Source organism: Bufo bufo, chromosome 5 (genome assembly GCF_905171765.1).
Source record: "Bufo bufo chromosome 5, aBufBuf1.1, whole genome shotgun sequence".
In the NCBI taxonomy this organism is placed as follows: domain Eukaryota; kingdom Metazoa; phylum Chordata; class Amphibia; order Anura; family Bufonidae; genus Bufo; species Bufo bufo.
In genome coordinates this window covers 549439540-549458639 of record NC_053393.1, presented here as the reverse complement: position 1 = coordinate 549458639, position 19100 = coordinate 549439540, and the positions used below count along the sequence as shown (strand labels likewise).

General features: G+C 47.3%; 2 protein-coding genes across 8 annotated transcripts in view; one reads left to right on the top strand and one right to left on the bottom strand.

Annotated features, from left to right (window-relative positions):
- Positions 1–4398, top strand: part of CCM2 (CCM2 scaffold protein) — a 29696-nt gene extending 25298 nt beyond the window's left edge. For all 6 annotated transcript variants that reach the window (XM_040431428.1, XM_040431427.1, XM_040431432.1 and 3 more), the window contains 4 exons: positions 610–667; positions 936–1050; positions 1406–1544; positions 2166–4398. In XM_040431428.1, coding sequence (XP_040287362.1) covers positions 610–667; positions 936–1050; positions 1406–1544; positions 2166–2470 — 617 coding nt within the window. In that variant the 3' untranslated portion in view covers positions 2471–4398. The remainder of the gene's footprint in view (positions 1–609; positions 668–935; positions 1051–1405; positions 1545–2165) is intronic.
- Positions 4399–9853: 5455 nt separating this feature from the next.
- The window catches only part of LOC121000791 (NAC-alpha domain-containing protein 1-like), a 17713-nt gene continuing 8466 nt past the window's right edge, over positions 9854–19100 (bottom strand). Inside the window, exons 2-9 of one of the 2 annotated variants that reach the window (XM_040431425.1) lie at positions 15195–19100; positions 14706–14963; positions 13751–13839; positions 13284–13367; positions 11784–11930; positions 11390–11524; positions 10419–10541; positions 9854–10018 (exon numbers count right to left, since the gene is read on the bottom strand). The exon at positions 15195–19100 is cut by the window's right edge and continues 627 nt beyond it. In XM_040431425.1, coding sequence (XP_040287359.1) covers positions 10004–10018; positions 10419–10541; positions 11390–11524; positions 11784–11930; positions 13284–13367; positions 13751–13839; positions 14706–14963; positions 15195–19100 — 4757 coding nt within the window. In that variant the 3' untranslated portion in view covers positions 9854–10003. The remainder of the gene's footprint in view (positions 10019–10418; positions 10542–11389; positions 11525–11783; positions 11931–13283; positions 13368–13750; positions 13840–14705; positions 14964–15194) is intronic. The other variant, XM_040431426.1, reaches the window with a different exon arrangement.

The window sequence follows — 19100 nt, the reverse complement described above, 5'->3', positions numbered from 1 at the left end:
ACGTAATTGCTGTCTAATGAACCGTTGCACATCTTCCTCATAAACTTTGTGTTTCCATTCATCATAATTTTCCTCTGCTGTCTGGCAGTGAATAGGAACATACATATATATATATATATTATATATATTATATTATATATATATATATATATATATATACACAGAGATTTAAGAACATCTCAAGGCTGAGGGGTTGTCACAATGTATCCAGTGCGGACAATCCTCAGAGCTAAACACATCAGCAGCACAGATCTCCTGTCACAATGTGTCGGTGCAGGAAAAAGCATTACATAGGTTCAGCTCTTCAGCCTCCGATGTAAACCAGGATGATTCCATTCACTGACAGCAAGCAGAGAGGATGAATGGAAGAAAATTGCAGAACTTGTTCTCTAGAGATTACGGTTCTTGCAAAAACAGCGCCATCCTGTCTACAGGTGGTGTGTGGTACTGCAGCTCTGCCCCATTGGTGTGAGCTGCAGTCCCATGTACAACTTGCGCACAGATGTGGTGCTGTCATGTCTTTCTAATCCAGTGTGACCCCCCCTTTAACCAGGCTGCTCTCATGCTGCCCCCCTGGTATCCGTATTAATGGCGGTGTGTTTATTTCAGATGACTCTTCGACTAAGGCGGAGGGGAAGGAAGCCTACGACCTGGATGCGGGAGCCTTGTAAGTCACCCTTGTGCCAGTGCATTGTATATACGGAGTGCCCCTTTTACTGCAGCGCCTATGGCTTGGAGGAGGGGACCCCCTCATAAGCTGTAGTAGAGCATATGACAAGAGCGCCCCCTATTGCTGGATGTATCAGTACATCGGCCTGAAGAAGGGTTTTTCCCAACCTGTAGCTGATGCAAAACTACAACTCCCAGCATGCTCAGGTGCACGCTGTTCCCACTAATAACCCTCTCACGTTCTGCATGGTCGTCTCTCCTGACAGCTCCTTTCAGGACTCGCCAGATATCGAGGGAAACTCTCCGCCTCACAACAAAACGGCCAGCGAGAGCGAGCTGAGCGCCACGGCGGCGGAGCTGCTGCAGGACTACATGATGACGGTGAGGAAGCGGTTGTGTCCGTCGCCCTGGGATCACGTGACCACATCACACGGGACATGTGGACCCCCATTCCTGTCTGAGATGTGACAGCCATTCTATTCAAGGGAAAGTATCTGGAAAAGCTGGGTGACAACCAACGTGGCTAACTTTACACCTCCCCTGAAAAGTTGTCACTCGGTTTTCTCAGGCCTCTCGATGGCAAATCTGTCCAAGCAACAGGTGAGGAAAACCTCCCCCGCTCATAACTAGCGGGATGTTGTCTGCCAGAGGTCTAGGAATCGTCACCCAGCTTTTCCAGGGACAGACGGGAGTAAAGCAGGCTGCGGTTTCATTGCTTGTCCGTGTCCTGTTTCAGCTGAGGACGAAGCTTTCCTCCCAGGAGATCCAGCAGTTTGCGATGCTCCTCCACGAGTACCGGAACGGCGCCTCCATCCACGAATTCTGCATCAACCTCCGGCAGCTGTACGGGGACAGCCGCAAGTTTCTGCTGCTCGGTAAGGAGTCGGCAGCGGGCAATCACTAGCTAAAAACGGGGGAAATAACACGCAGCGCGTTCCTGTACATCACCAGTGTGCCAGGTGGCGACTGTCTCAAGCACTCGCGAAGTCTCCGCGTGAAATAAAAAGCCTGCGCTGATACATTGTAACAAACATACAACTGACACCTTGTAACAGTCCGGTGTGCTGTAGACTTGCCGCCTCTGTGGATCTGGGTGACAACCACTAATGGCTGCCATTATACTGCCCGTAGTGGTTGTCGGGCTGTGAAGGGAATATAGGTAGAGGCGCGGGATGTGCAGAGGTAGAGGCGCGTGCGTCGCAGTGTGACCGGCAAGATTAATGACCATGGACTGATACGTTTTAGCTGCGCTGATACAGTGTAACAAACTGTCAGCACAGGAGAGAGATTTGTGCAGCTGACTTCCGCTCCCGGAGGATTGGGGTAGAGTACAATTCAGGGCAGGTTTTCAGTCTCTTGCTGTGAGCGAAAATATTCACATTTACTGACAGCAAGCGGAGATCTTGGAAAGGTTGAGGAAAGTATACACAAAACCTCTTCTTCTTTTTCCGTTGTCCGGCTCCTTTAACTCCACTTTCCTCTTCTCTTCTGCTCAGGACTTCGGCCGTTCATCCCCGAGAAGGACAGCCAACATTTTGAGAATTTCCTGGAGACCATCGGTGTGAAGGACGGCCGCGGGATAATCACGGACAGCTTCGGCAGGTACAGGAGGACCATGAGCACCGCCTCCAACTCCACCACAAACGGCAACGGCGCGGCGGAGGGATCAGACGACCAGTCGGTGCCGTCCGAAGGAGACGAGTGGGACCGGATGATCTCCGACATCAGCAACGACATTGAGGCTCTGGGGTGTAGCATGGACCAAGACCCCCCACCACCGGGGCCCCCAAATTACTCCTGATCCCACACCCAGGACTGAGGAGTCGTCAGGTCAATGCCACTGGCGGGTATTGACGCGTTTCCATGCCTCCTGCCCTCCATATTGCAGGTGCTGTCCCTAAGCTGTTGGAGCATCGGTGCCCACTAGATGGCGCCATCACCTTCCCCTTATTACTACAGAGAAACTTTGGTACCCAAATTTTGTTGGGCCACAAGACTGCGTCAGTGACCCTCATGTGGGCGACTTTTCTACTCATTTGTTACACCCCAACCCCTTCGTACATTTTCGGCGGTTTCTACGATGAAGTTTTCTACTTTGCACAAGAACTTTTTTTTTTTTTGTTGTTTCGCTTGTTTTTCAAGTTGTGTTTTTTTGTTTAGTTTTTTTTATATAAAGTTCAAAGAAGAAAAAAAACAAAAAGTTTACCACAATGTGAATCCGGACAGATGGCGTGTGCTTGTGTCGCCTCACGTATACTAGTGTATGTTGTATTCGCACCAGTGTTTGCCAGCCCCAGGGGGCATGGGCCTGCAGCTCAGCACACAGGGCAGGATGGGCGCAGCCCATGGTGGTGCCCTAGGATTACACGAGCTGGATCTCAGGCTGGCAGCCCGGGGCACCGCTTGTATTTATAGATTTTGTTATCGTTTGTAGGACATTTTGCGCTGTTTACAAGAATCGGATCCCGGTTCTACCACATCGTTGCTGTCTCAGCAGTGGGTTCTGCCAGCGTGCCAACGCCTCGTCTCATGGTCTGGTGTAAAGCCTGCAGGTTTGATCCCCGTTGCAATAGTATTCAACCCCTTGGATTCCGCGTGTTTCTCACTCTTTTACACTAGTCTCATCCAGAGCTGTGTTCAAGGTTTGGCTGGATTTCAGCTTTTTCCACTCGCCTTGACCCTGTTCACACATGTCGGTCTCTTAGTGCCCGCTCTGCGGTGAGGGAAATGTAGTGCACCAGACTGTATACATTGTGCTTAGTGGTGCCATTCAGGCTGCAACTGTGAGAACGGTGCTGATGGTTTCCGAGGATAACCAGCGGAACTGCTAATGCAGCTCTGGATGTAACTAGAGTACAAGCTATGGATCCGAATTAGTACAAGATAAATGTCGCAAAGCATTTACATAGTTCCATAATATTATGTAGAGGTGTAACCTGTGGGTCAGTGCTCTCTAACCCTCCAGCTTTTGCAAAGTATACTGGGGGTTGTAGTACCATGATGGGTTGAGAGCCACAGGTTGCAGACCACTGCTGCTTTCAATATCAACAGTTCTCATGCTCTCTGCTTGCTGTCAGTAATTAGAAGCCTTGTCCTGTTCTGGTCCTACTCGTGCAGCTGAAGGTTTATTCCATATGACCTTTCATCAGCAAGAACCTGAATGTACAGATACATTGCAGCAGACCCTCAGCTGTGTGGGTGGGACTATGCCTCTGAATGTAAACAAAAGTCCTAATATTCACTGACAGCAAGCAGACCCTCAGAATCTACATTCTGCAAGTGTTTGAACAATGATCCCCATATGCCAGGATTTCCCAGAATTCCCTGCAACCCGGGCAGATAGCTGTGGGAGCCAAGATAGGCAGGCCGAGGACTGTGTACTACGGGGTTACAGGCCGCACCCCGAGTCGACCAAAATCTCCCCTGCACCCAGGAAAGCTCTTTCAGTTCATCCTAGCAGAGTCATGAACTGCCAGTACAGCTATTTCCTTTACATTTAGCCAAGGTGGAGTTCCCCTTTAGTCCCATACTACTCCTGCGAGAGCACAGGTAAGTCTGCGGCGGCCATCTTTAGGTCAGGTGAGGCGGCTGGTGATTTGAAGGTTTGTACTTTGAAGTTTGTCTTTTTTTGTTTTACATTTGGATTTTTAGTGCTTTTTATATCTTTTGTTTACTTATATGTAATATTTTATCTGTAAATATACACAAGCATCTAACCCGACTCCTTCCTGACTCAGATCCGGCTCGTCATGTGGTCACACAGTAGCGCCAGGGCTGCACAGAATTAAAGGGGTGTTCAGCTTTTCAATGTAGTATAGCGCCAGAGGCTGCACAGAATTAAAGGGGTGTTCCCAGCTTTTACAATGTAGTATATCCCTGGGATACACCATGACACAGCGGGTGCCCCGGGCTGTGACTCCGACTCCTTCATGAATGGCCAATAATTTAGTAAGAAACTTCCCATAGTAATATGGTGACGACTTAGACCTTATTTATCAGAATAGAATTTCTGATGCACTCTGCATGTAATAACTGGGAAACACAATAAGTGTAAGAAATCTATGAATTTCCTCGGAGGGCTCCCTACGTATGTCCTGGAAATGTAAAGAATTGTGCTAACTGGGAATAGAAACCTGTAAGTAGTGCAGCTGCTATATTCAGCGCTCGCCTTAAAGGGGCTGTCTGGGAATAAATCATTTTTCACAGAAGCCTGCAGCCTCTGCTATAGGAAGATTCATACTTAGCTGCAGCTCCGGTCCTGTGCGCCGGCTCCCGTTTGTCTGTCTTCTGGTCCGCGGCTTGTTTACTTCCTCTCCGACATGATCATCTGCTCCGCTGCAGCCAATGACTGGGTTCAGTGGTGAAGTGTCCCCACGAGACAATGTGTTATTGGCTGCAGCAGAGCAGAGGATCATACCCGTTCCGGGGACCAGAAGATGGACTCGCAGGAGTCGGCAAGTAGAACCAGAGCAGCGGGAAGCAGGTAAGTATGAATCTCTCCATAGCAGAGGCCGTGTTACTTATTCCCAGACAACCCCTCTAACGCCCCTTTAATCCTGTTCTGTTTAGCAGTTCTGAGATGACTGCAGGCATGCCCAGTAGTGAACGTCCTCCTCTGGTCTTCACCACTGAGCATGTGCAGCACAGAATCTGGCCTTGTAATTAAGGGCCTTGGAGAAGCATAAAGATATCTAGTATAAGAGAGGTGAGAACTGATTGTCTATCATCACTAGAACATCCTGATTATAGTAATAGGGACAGAAGAGAACACAGGAGAGGTGAGGACTCCTTATCATCACTAGGACACCCTGCATATCACTGCGTATAGTATAAGGAGAGGTGAGGATTGATTATTACCACTGGAACATACTGTTTATAATAATAGGGACAGACGAGAACACAGGGCAGGTGAAGACTGATCATCATCACTAGGACACCCTGCTTATCACTATTTATAATCTAAGGGACAGGAGAAGTGAAACGGATTTTCTATCATCACTAGAACACCTTGCTTATCACCGATTACAGTATAAAAACATGGGTAAACACAAGAGAAGTGAGAACTGACTATCATCACTAGAACACCCTTTTTATAGTTTGGGGGCAACACAGGAGAGGTGAGAACTGATTATCTATCATGACTAGAACACCTCGATTATAGTTGTTTATAGTGTAAGGAAAGAACACAGGAGGTGAGACCTGATAATCTATCATCACTAGAACACCCTGCTTATCATTGTATATAGTAGAAGGACAGGAGAGGTGAGAACTGATTATCTATCATCACTAGAACACCCTGCTTATCATTGTATATACACTGCTCAAAAAATAAAGGGAACACTTAAACAACACAATGTAACTCCAAGTCAATCACGCTTCTGTGAAATCAAACTGTCCACTTAAGAAGCAACACTGAGTGACAATCAATTTCACATGCTATTGTGCAAATGGGATAGACAACAGGTGGAAATTATAGGCAATTAGCAAGACACCCCCAATAAAGGAGTGGTTCTGCAGGTGGTGACCACAGACCACTTCTCCATTCCTATGCTTCCTGGCTGATGTTTTGGTCACTTTTGAATGCTGGCGGTGCTTTCACTCTAGTGGTAGCATGAGACGGAGTCTACAACCCACACAAGTGGCTCAGGTAGTGCAGCTTATCCAGGATGGCACATCAGTGCGAGCTGTGGCAAGAAGGTTTGCTGTGTCTGTCAGCGTAGTGTCCAGAGCATGGAGGCGCTACCAGGAGACAGGCCAGTACATCAGGAGACGTGGAGGAGGCCGTAGGAGGGCAACAACCCAGCAGCAGGACCGCTACCTCCGCCTTTGTGCAAGGAGGAACAGGAGGAGCACTGCCAGAGCCCTGCAAAATGACCTCCAGCAGGCCACAAATGTGCATGTCTGCTCAAATGGTCAGAAACAGACTCCATGAGGGTGATATGAGGGCCCGACATCCACAGGTGGGGGTTGTGCTTACAGCCCAACACCGTGCAGGACGTTTGGCATTTGCCAGAGAACACCAAGATTGGCAAATTCGCCACTGGCGCCCTGTGCTCTTCACAGATGAAAGCAGGTTCACACTGAGCACATGTGACAGACGTGACAGAGTCTGGAGACGCCATGGAGAACGTTCTGCTGCCTGCAACATCCTCCAGCATGACCGGTTTGGCATTGGGTCAGTAATGGTGTGGGGTGGCATTTCTTTGGAGGGCCGCACAGCCCTCCATGTGCTCGCCAGAGGTAGCCTGACTGCCATAAGGTACCGAGATTAGATGCTCAGACCCCTTGTGAGACCATATGCTGGTGCGGTTGGCCCTGGGTTCCTCCTAATGCAAGACAATGCTAGACCTCAGGTGGCTGGAGTGTGTCAGCAGTTCCTGCAAGACGAAGGCATTGATGCTATGGACTGGCCCGCCCGTTCCCCAGACCTGAATCCAATTGAGCACATCTGGGACATCATGTCTCGCTCTATCCACCAACGTCACGTTGCACCACAGACTGTCCAGGAGTTGGCAGATGCTTTAGTCTAGGTCTGGGAGGCGATCCCTCAGGAGACCGTCCGCCACCTCATCAGGAGCATGCACAGGCGTTGTAGGGAGGTCATACAGGCACGTGGAGGCCACACACACTACTGAGCCTCATTTTGACTTGTTTTAAGGACATTACATCAAAGTTGGATCAGCTTGTAGTGTGTTTTTCCACTTAAATTTTGAGGGTGACTCCAAATCCAGACCTCCATGGGTTGAAAAATTTGATTTCCATTTTTAAATTTTTGTGATTTTGTTGTCAGCACATTCAACTATGTAAAGAACAAAGTATTTCAGAAGAATATTTAATTAATTCAGATCTAGGATGTGTTATTTTTGTGTTCCCTTTATTTTTTTGAGCAGTGTAGTAGAAGGACAGGAGAGGTGAGAACTGATTATCTATCATCACTAGAACACACTGCTTATCATTGGAGAAGGGAGAACTGATTTATCACCACTAGAAAACACTGCTTATCACTGTTTTTATAAATTAGGGTCTTTACATTGATAGAACATAATATATTTATGATTTCTACATTTATATGAAATTTAAACAACTAATTACACAATATTATTAATAACCTAATATAATTTTTTTGAAGCTGGGGTCATTACATTTCTGCCAACTTTACCCAAAACTAGCTACTCTAGAGCCATGCTGGTACCCCAGTGATCATAAGAATTAAGGGGGATGCAGTGATAATTTAGCGCTGCCATCCCTAAGTTTTCCCTTCACTGTGGCTCCCCAGCCATCAGGGAACTGCAGTGGGAGAGCCTTAATGGGGCTGTGCTGCAGTCCTCTGCCGTCCTTTTTAGTCTCAGCCTTGCATCTATCCTGAAGAAAAAAGCAATTATTTTTTGTGTATACAGCTCTAAGACGGAGCAATTTTCTCTGTGGTTGCACATAATTAACCGTCCCTCCTGAGTGCTGTAGTGCTTCCACATTAGGCTGCATAATGAGAGGGGGAGGTGTAAGCTCTGATCCTGCAGGAACACTGGCAAGGAATGCCTACTGGGCTCTAAAACTGCAGCACTGAGCAGGGAACACCCACTGAGCTCTGTACTTGCAGCACTACAGTGAGGGATCCTCCTGGAGCGTTGAACCTGCACCACCACTAGCAGTGAATACCCACTAAGGGTACTTTCACACTAGCGTTGTTCTTTTCCGGCATTCAGTTCCGTCCTAGGATCTCAATACCGGAAAAGAACTGATCAGTTTAATCCAAATGCATTCTGAATGGAGAGCAATCCCTTCAGGATGTCTTCAATTCAGTCTTTTTGCCATTTCGGGACAGAGAAAATACCGCAGCATGCTACAGTTTTCTCTCCGGCCAAAAAGACTGAACACTTGCCGGCTTTACATTGAAGTGTATTAGTACCATATCCTGCGCAGACCGAAAAAAATGCAAAAAGTATACCGGATCCGTTTTTCCAGATGACACCGGAGAGACGGATCCGGTATTTCAAAGCATTTGTCAGACGTATTAGTTTGCATACGTTTTGTTCGGTGATAGAACTGCCTGCCAGAATCCTCTGCCGCAAGTCTGAAAGTTAGCCTAAAAAAACGGATGACAACTGATGCAACAGGATCTGTTTTTTTTACAGGATTTTTTTTTTCTCTCTTCTTCTGACGGATCAGAAGAACAGAAAGCTAAACGGTTATGTGAATGTACCCTAAGCAGGAAAATGTCTATCGAGCTCTGAGCCTGCAGCAAAACACATGGGGAACACTCACTAAGCTCTGAACCTGCAGCAAAACACATGGGGAACGCTCACTAAGCTCTGAGCCTGCAGAAAAACACATGGGGAACGCTCACTAAGCTCTGAGCCTGCAGCAAAACACATGGGGAACACTCACTAAGCTCTGAGCCTGCAGCAAAACACATGGGGGACGCTCACTAAGTTCTAAGCCTGCAGCAAACCACATGGGGAACGCTCACTAAGCTCTAAGCCTGCAGCAAAACACATGGGGAACGCTCACTAAGCTCTGAGCCTGCAGAAAAACACATGGGGAACGCTCACTAAGCTCTGAGCCTGCAGCAAAACACATGGGGAACACTCACTAAGCTCTGAGCCTGCAGCAAAACACATGGGGGACGCTCACTAAGTTCTAAGCCTGCAGCAAACCACATGGGGAACGCTCACTAAGCTCTGAACCTGCAGCAAAACACACGGGGAACGCTCACTAAGCTCTAAGCCTGCAGCAAACCACATGGGTAACGCTCACTAAGCTCTGAACCTGCAGCAAAACACATGGGGAACGCTCACTAAGTTCTAAGCCTGCAGCAAACCACATGGGGAACGCTCACTAAGCTCTAAGCCTGCAGCAAACCACATGGGGAACGCTCACTAAGCTCTGAACCTGCAGCAAAACACATGGGGAACGCTCACTAAGTTCTAAGCCTGCAGCAAACCACATGGGGAACGCTCACTAAGCTCTGAGCCTGCAGCAAATCACATGGGGAACGCTCACTAAGCTCTGAACCTGCAGCACCACTAGTGGGAAAACACCTACTGAGCTCTGAACCACTACAAGCACCTTGTATCTGCAAAACTTGCTTTGCTCCCCAGTATGAACCAAGCCTGTGAGGTAATGGATTTCAAGTCCCCACTTCCATCGAATGCCATGATAAAAAAAAAAAAGAAACCCTCAGGGCCGCGCTGTATCAGGCAAGGTTTATTGAGCAGCTTTGTTGGTGCATCGTAGTAGGAATATATGCAGGTCTAGTACAGAGGCAGGTAATGAATAGCTGTGCATCTATACAGGAGTGTGGCGGGAGGATCCAGGATCACATGCAGCCCAGCAGCTACATGGTTAATTCCTGCAGAGCAGAAGAAATTCGTTATCCCTGGAGCTGATATATCTACAAATAATGTCAAGTAGCTGCAAGTTATGCTCCAGTCACACCCAGAGCTGTATTCACAATTCTGGCTCCTGCTTCGGATCACTGTGCCTACAGATTCAACCCTACAATCTTAGCCGTAATGCTCTGCATTTCTCGCCCGCTGGCCCATCATATATGTACACCATGCATTCTCCATTGTGTGCACCGGTGCAACACAGAAAGAAGAATAGCTCCTACGATGCATCTGTGCTCTGCATTATAGGAGCCTGTATACAGAATTGTGAATGCAGCTTTGGGTGTGACTAAAGATGTGAAGTAGCACATAGTATAGTCTTGCAGCTTTCACTGTGAGTTGAGGCGGAGTTACTGGACTCACCATGATGGCGTTGACGATGTCATTGTTGTTGTGCCTCAAGGCTCGCACTGCCTTGGCCCGGGAGACGTTGGCCTGCGCCATCACAAGCTCAATGTCCCGCACCTCCAGTCCGGTCTCGTCCACCTGCCAAGGAGAGAACAAGGTCAATGGAATCGGCTTAAAGGAGCCCTCCAAACAAAACTGATGCCTGAGGGGGCAGAGCATGACACAGGCTTTAAAAAAAATAGACTCATAGTCACGTGCCTTCTACACCCTGTGCAGCGTGCCACACAAAAACGTGCACTAGGTCACGGTCTATCGCAGGGTCTCTCCATAAGGGCTCATGCACGCAACCGTTGTTTTGCGGTCCGTTTTTCCGTATCAGAGTTTTTTTTTCTCTGATTTAAGTCCTCTTCCGTTCCGTTATTCCACAAAACATATCCATATGCGATCCGTTTTTTGCAGATCGGAAACAGTAACTTATTAATCACCATACACATGAGCAATATGGGCTGGGCATAGCATTTCTACAATATGGATCCTCGAAATACGGATGTTTTCCATGTGCGTTCCGTATTTTTTGCGAACCCATTGACTTGAATGGGGCCTCGGACCGTAATTTGCGGACAATAATAGGACATGGACAACTTTTTTGCGGAACGGAAATACGGAAACGGAATACGCACGGATTACCTTCCGCTGTTTTTGCAGACCCTTTGAAGTGAATGGTTCCGCATACGGAAGCGGAAAGAAAATACGTTCGTGTGCATGAGCCCTAAGAGAAGGGCCCCCCATAAACCAATGCCAGTGCCTCCGGGCCAGAAGGCACCTGCAAGGTTCTGGGACTAGTGGCCATTCCTCAGCCGAAGCTGGAGAAGCGCCAATCTTGCTCTGGCTGCCACCCAAGGTGTTGGCCAAGAGCCGAAGTCGAGGTCTGGCTAAGGGGTTTTGCCCCCTGAGGACCTCAATCGGGAAGGTTGGCAGCGTCTCACCTCCTCCTCCTCCTCCTCACTCTCCTCCTTGATGGTCAGGGTGGGCGCCGTCTCCGTGATCAGCGGCGAATGCTCCATTGGGACTTTGAACTTCTCGGCGGCCGCTTTGTGCACTTGCTGCGAGAGATCTTCAATCTGATGGACAAGAGAAAGCGAAGATTCAGAGGTAAGAAGATGGCTGCCACCAGTGTGTCCCCCGGGCCCGCCCTACGGTACATGTAATGAGGGTACGGTGGTCAGGATTGGGGAGTATGGGGTCACAGAAGAGCAGATGTTACTGAGCAGGTGAGGGTCTATGTCAGAGGTAGGGCAGGCTCTCCTGGTGCAGCGGCCCATCCTGCATGGCGCCCTAGACAGCTGTCTACTTTGCAAACCCCCGGTCTGCGCCTGTCACCTTGGCTTCTCCAAACACGATATAGATGTCAGATGCAGGACTCTTGAACACGTCTGGCTTGGTTATGACGAATAAGATGTTCTTGGATTTCCGGATAGTGATCCTGCTGACGCCGTGAATCTGCCGGAGGCCGAGCTTGGACATTGCCTGGAGACAAGGTGGACATGGGGTGATTTATGGTAGAAATAAAAAAGGTAAATGTGAAGTAGTCATCTTTCGAAAGAAAACATGGAGGCATTCTTCTAGAAACAGCGCCTCTCTTTTCCACAGGTCTGGTCTTGTATTGCAGCTCGGCTCTGTTGAACTGAATAGGTCTGAGCGACCTGTGGAAAAGAGTGGCGCTGTTTCCTGAAGCAAGTCACCATGTTTTTCTAATTTCATATTAATTTCTTTAAACAGATCAGACGTTTCTGGGAGAGTTGGTTGAGATTTAATATGGCCGCCACTACAGTTCCCATATGGGCCGTCTCCCAGCTCTATGGAGACCACCATGCAGGATTCTGGGAAAGCTGGGTGATCAGCCCTTTAGAGACACTTTTCATACAGCTGGACTCTGGAGGGTTAACGTCTGTACACATTAAGCATCATGTTTGCTTCTTCACTCCTGATCTTTATAAACCTGTGTTGTGCTTGCTCTGGGGTTGCCATGGGAGCATCGGCAGACCCTGTGGACTTCCTGTCATGTGACCTCCACTCTTATGAATGTGGGTTTATGAGCTGAGGACTAATGACAGGAAGTCCACGTGGAGTTAGTCAGTTGATGCTACCATGAAAGCAGCACAGAGAAAATCAGGAAAGATGATAAGTTGAATATTAGTAAAAGTACATTTTCAACATGGAGCTCAGTGGATTTATCAAAATTTAGTTGCCCATAGCAGCCAAACAATTGCCAATTTTTATTTTCCCAGATCTCATAACAACCAGAGTCCAGCTTTCATTTTACCAGAGCCAATAACAACCAATCACAGTGCAGCTTTCATTTCACCACAGCCAATAACAACCAATCACAGTGCAGCTTTCATTTTACCACAGCCAATAACAACCAATCACAGTGCAGCTTTCATTTTACCACAGCCAACAACAACCAATCACAGTGCAGTTTTAATTTTACCAGAGCAGTGATGTGACTGGTTGCTTTGGGCAACAGAAGCAGTTTTCCTATTGCACAGCTTTATTAAGTCTCTTGAGCCCTACCATTTTAAAGGCACAGAAGCCCTTTTAACAGATCAGATGGAAAATTCCTCAGACATACGTCTACCATTAGTGGCCGTGGTCTGGGGGCTGCAGCCATGTGTCACTTATAACCCCCAAACACTTCTGTCCTCTTAAAGCACTTAAAGGCAATAGACCTCAGAAGCGAGTGCGCCCCCTGGAGTTACACTACTGATCACAGCGCTGTCCCTTTAAGAGCGCCAAGCGTTCCTTCGCAGGCAGCAGCCATTAAAGGGCTGTGTCTGTGTGAACCATTTCCATCGACCACCTCATGAATGATTCACTCACCTTCCTGGCCTTCTTCTCGCTCCGGCTCTGCTTGGCCTTGCCGATGGATTCCTCTCCGGAGCCCACGCAGTGCGCCAGCTGGTTCTGCAGGAAGACAAATGGACGAGCGGCAGTCAGAGAAGTTTACCCGCTGATCGTCCCCTGAGGCCTCTCTAAGAAAAGCCGAGCGCCAGTGAAATGTTCTGCAGATAGAGCTAGAGGTTCCCAGCATGGAGGTGCCAGGGCGGGCTGGGAGAGTCAGGAGCCCGCATGTCTTCACGTAGTGGGCATATTTACCAAGGCTTCTGTTGGTAAAATTGGGACGTATAAACCCGCCCTTGGGAACGCCCCGACCCGCGGTTTGTGTTATCCCCACCCATTTTCAGCCCAGGATATCGCAAATTTGCCAGGACAGTCTCTGAAAATCAGGGATAGTCCCGGCAAATTCGGGACAGGTGGCAACTATGCATGGGTCAGCGGCACAATACCTGGCTGGAGGTGCTCTGGGGCTCCGTCAGATCGGCTTCTTCCAGCTCAGGGAGCGATTCATCGTTACTTTCTGTGTCATTACAGGAACCTGCAGAAAAGGCAAGTATTCAGAGGCAAATCCTAACCATTTATCAGACAGAAAGGTTGCAGGTCACCAGTTCTGTAGGCGCTTCGTTTGCCTGATACAGAGCTCCAAACCCTGTGCATAGACATGTAGTTACATGATGCAATCCTGTCTGCAGCTATCCACCTCTAGAGGGAGCTCAGGAGATTACTGTATACAGATATATACAGCCACCACTAGAGGGAGCTCAGGAGATTACTACATACAGATATATACAGCCACCACTATGGGGAGTTGAGGAGATTACTACATACAGATATATACAGCCACCACTAGAGGGAGCTCAGGAGATTACTACATACAGATATATACAGCCACCACTATGGGGAGCTGAGGAGATTACTGCATATAGATATATACAGCCACCACTAGAGGGATCTGAGGAGATTACTACATACAGATATATACAGCCACCACTAGAGGGAGCTCAGGAGATTACTGCATACAGATATATACAGCCACCACTAGAGGGCACTCAGGAGATTACTACATACAGATATATACAGCCACCACTAGAGGGAGCTCAGGAGATTACTGCATACAGATAGATATATCTATCGCCACCACCTAAAGCCCTGCTACACAGTAACCCCTGATATAGAAATATGTGTTCACCATTTGGCAAAAAGGGTTATAGGTTGAACATGATCAGAACAGGTTTATACAGTCCAGCTGTAAATGAAAATGTTCCCGTCCACCGACAGCAAGCAGAGATCTTGGAAATGGTGTGGAATTGAAACAAAGCGCATTACCAGATGGGCGCTTTAACTGAGTATAATGAATATTCAGTGCAATTCAATCTGCTCCATCTGACTCTGCTCATGCCTTACCTCTGTGACTGAGCGCCTCACACCCTTGCTGCCTCAGAAGAGGTTTGCTGATGCCCAGCAGGGTCACTGCCGACGTCTCCCGCAGCAGGTGCATCTCCTGCCCTTGGGACGTTAGCTCGCTGTCACTGGAGGAGGTCGGTTCAGATGGGGGGCAGGTCATTTGGGTTTTCTTTCCCACCTGTTCTTGGCTAAGTACGGCTCTTGGAAACCGGCTGACCTCTGTGCTCAGATTGGGGGTTGTAGTGCTGCCTTCAGGAGCTGAAGGCAATAATATGAAATGTATTGATAATGAAACAAGTGACAGAAGAAATATATTGTAGTCAATTATAAACAGGGGCCCCTCCCCCAGGATGGTCTTCTGACTAGGACTACATTACCTAATGCAGACTTGGGGGCAATATGGGGTACACAAAGTAGCCCTCATCTAAATGACCTGGTATGGATTCAGGAATAGTTGACCTGATGTAACAGGCAACCAAGTAAAATTACCTGATGCAAGCTTTTTGGAATCCAGGTGTTCAGGAGCAGGCAGGTGCTTGATTACTTTTTGGTCCTGGGGTTTACCATCAGGAATGGGGGACAGAGAATTCATGGGAGGCACTTTACTTATAGCAGAGCCAGGGTTCATAGAGTCTGGAGTAGGCGATACAGCAGCTTCAGTTTTGGGCGCTACATGCAGGCAGAGCTTGTGGTCAATGTCCACTTTGGACAGCTTGCCCTGGTGGTCACTATTAGTTGGGCTCTTGCTGAGGAGGTTAGTGGTCCTCAGTTCCCGTTTAGGCTTGTCCTCCGCTTTCTTCACCTTATGGGATGACTGATCATGTAAGTTTTCAGGCGCAAGACAAGTCTTCTCCGCAACTTTCTTTTCCTTCAGGGGGCTTCTATCTACGTTGCCAGACCTCAATGTCTTATCCTGACTTCTCTCGATCCTTGGCTGTGTTTCCATATCGTGTGTAAATCCAGCCGTTTGCTTCCTGGATTCTCCATTAGTCGCCTTAATTTTCTTGTTTTCCGATGAAGCTGCGACCTCAAGATCAACATCTGTACTATCAATGACCTGGGTGGTTTTAGTTGAGGATATGGAAGAACTGACTTCTGAAGAACTTGACCGACTAATTAGATCCAATGCCTCCAGTTTACCGAATGAACCTTGTAGCAGCTTGGACATTTCCTGAATGTCTTCAGTCATCTCCATTTTTTCTGTCCTTGGTTTGGACGTTAAACCTGACAAGGCAGTGGCCAACAGTGGAGGGTCGCCTTGTCTTGTGTCACCACATAGTTCATGTTGTGTACTCATTCCTTCCGTTCTGTTAGATATCGGTGGAGAACTTTTTAACTTGTGATGAGTTTCTTCTAGTTTCCGAGCTTTACTAGCCGAAGACCCTTCTAAGTTAACATTTGATAGCAAACTGCGTGACATGTTCTCGTCTTGTGAATTATTGTTACATAGCAGCTTGACCTGCTCTGTGGCGTCTGGATACATCAAGGCAGATTTGTGATTTTCTGAACAATTTTTATCTGAACTGTCAGTGCAGAGAAGACTTGGTTGGAGTGAGGAAGATGGAAGGGTCATTGGGTAATATGCAGTATCTTCTATGCTTGGTGAGATACATGAGTCTTGATCGTTATCAGTGGTTGATTCATTTTCTAGGGTCTTGTCTTCTTTATCATGAGACAGATTGTTTTTGTTGAGTTGCCCATTTCCTTCTTCAAGTTCCAAAGTTTTTGCCAATTCTGTAATACTGGTTACTGTAATGTCATGTTCTGGCTCACTATCAAATTTGAGAGCTTCTTGACTATCTCCATTCTTCTCAGCTTGTTTGCTGTTCTGCAGAACATCTTCCCTGTCTGGTGGTTCCTTACAAACAGGATGATCATGTAGATTACTTGACTCGCTTGTTTTGGAAATTTGGCACCCGATGGGTCCTTGGTTGTCCTCGGCTACTGACTCATCAGGTTTGGAAGGACATACAGTCAACAATTCCCTTTCCAAAGAATAAGGACATTTTTTAAAGCTCTCCAGTAACACGTTACTTGTTTGTTGGTCATCTTGTTCATTGGAAATTTTATTTGACTTTACTAATTGATCTGTGGGATTCTCTGAAGTTATCAGAGATGATGATGGAGATATGGCATGAGTTGATGGTACATGGATTGGTAGACTAATGTCCTCAGCTTTAGTTAAGAAGTCATTTTGTTCAATAGTGAATGAAGATGTATTTTCACCCAACCCAGACATTTCACTTGTGATTGCTCTGCAAGAGTCCTCTGTAAAATCATCCACAACCAAGGCCATGTTGGATCCCTTCTTATTAGTCCTTGGTGTACTTGAATGGTTGCATCTATCAGCAATGTCATTATCTGCACTGGTTGCTGCAGAATCTTCTATAGTTGATCTGTCGAGACGCGTCTGTTCTTCCTCTATGTTACAGGACAGTTTGTCTGTAATATAAGCAGCAGCAGCTTCTTCTTGTTGTTTTTGTATTTGAGCAAGAAGTGAAGGTCGATCCAAGAGTTTCACTTCTTCTGGGTCTTCTTCAGATTCATAGCATGCAAACAACTCTTCATTGGCTGAATCTTCTACATGAGCATTTTCTTCCTCACTTCCATCTATGTCTACAGGTTCTACAGTACACACCTGTTCTTGGGAGACACTGCTATCCTCTTTATTTTCACATTTCACTGTGAAATATCTTTCATCTTCAGCCAGATGCATGGCCATGGAAGTTCTCCTTCCGTTCTCATCGTCTAGTGTCTTGTCATCTTGGTGGGTTTGTCCAGTTGTGCACAAAGGAGGTAAAGTATCCAACTCTTCATCCGTATCAAAGCAAGCAATCAAACATTCCCCAACATTGCCAATTCCAGCTTGAAGAAGATGGTCCATTTCAGAGGATGATGAGGATGACTGTTGTTCTACAGGGCTATCAGACCATGTCCGCTCTGCTCCTTCTTTTAGCTTCTGAGATAATTCAGAATTAGATTCCATTTTAGCTTCGGTTGTAAGAACTAAAGTGCTTCTTATGGGTTCTTCACCTGCATCTTGAGGCGCTTTGCTAGTACTTGAGTCTTCAAGCTCACTGCAGCTGTCTTGCGTGGTGGAAGGATCTTCAGAAAAAACTTGTGCTAGATGGGATAATCTGACCCCTTCATCGTGTTTTTCACTCCTAAGTCCTTTCTCTTCATTTGTTACATCACTGACTTTGACAATTTGTTCTTCAATTCCAAGAAGATCTTCACCATTCACATCCAGAGCTGTAAACACTGCACATTCTTCCTCTGAGTCAGAGAGATCGGATGATGTCTCCATTTCGCTCTCACAGCCAGAATTTGAAGAGTCATGTTGGCCTATCACTGGGCCCTCTGTGCTCTGAACAGCAGGGTCCATGGTCACCGCATACTCCTCTGTGCCATAGCGTTTATCATCCTCTTCTCCATTATAAGAGGCTGAATCTGAGGACTCTGAGGTGTCATCCTGATATGCAAATGATTCATCTACCCCTTCATTGATTGAGGTCTCAGACAATGAGTGAAGATATGATGCTGAGGTACCATCATCCTCATCATCAACTTTCTCTTCTCTATCGATTGCCTCACTTTCGGCTGATTCTCCTTGAGGGAATAACGTGATCTCCATCGATTCGGCCTCAAATATTAAACTTCCCCGGAATGGAAGCATAAAAGCGGGAATCATGTGATCATTCTCAGCGCTTGCCAAGCTTACCGTGTGAACTTCCTGCCGGCTTGCTGGCTGTAGGGTACCCTCAACATTTCCAGAGCAGCCTGCCAAAGATGCTTGCTGGGGCTCCTGTACTGAAGACACCGTGCTCATGAATTCAGGACATAGAGGTATGCTCGTAAAAGATGGGGCAAAGTCTGTTTCCCATTCATCTTCATCTTCTTCCTCTTCGCTAGAATGGATGTCACAAGGGTACCCATCTATGAGATCATCATTGGCTGGAGAGAAGTCTTCAGGGTCCATATCTCTGTTGAAGAGTTCTGGAATATCTTCATCTTCCAACATGTCTGGAGACATGCAACATGGGTCCTCACACAGACTTTGGTTGTCCGGATAAGGGGTGGGAGATTCAATATTGTCCACATCCGCCATTAAATTTGGGGAACATGAAGGAGAGCCACTAGAGGCGGCTGAGGACATCCAGCTGCCACCTTCTGCAGTGACATAGGATCCAGAGGGTGATGTTGGAGGAGAAGACATATTGTCATTGTCAAGGTCGTTGTGTTCTTCATTGAGGTGGCTCTTGGAGTAAGAGTGGTGTTTATACTGGCTGTAGGCAGTTTTTACTGGTGTGGATGGAGCGGTGGTGTACGGGTCAGAGTCAGTGGGAAGCTTAGCTTTTGATGAGTGGACATCTATCCCTGTGGAGCTGAAGGGTG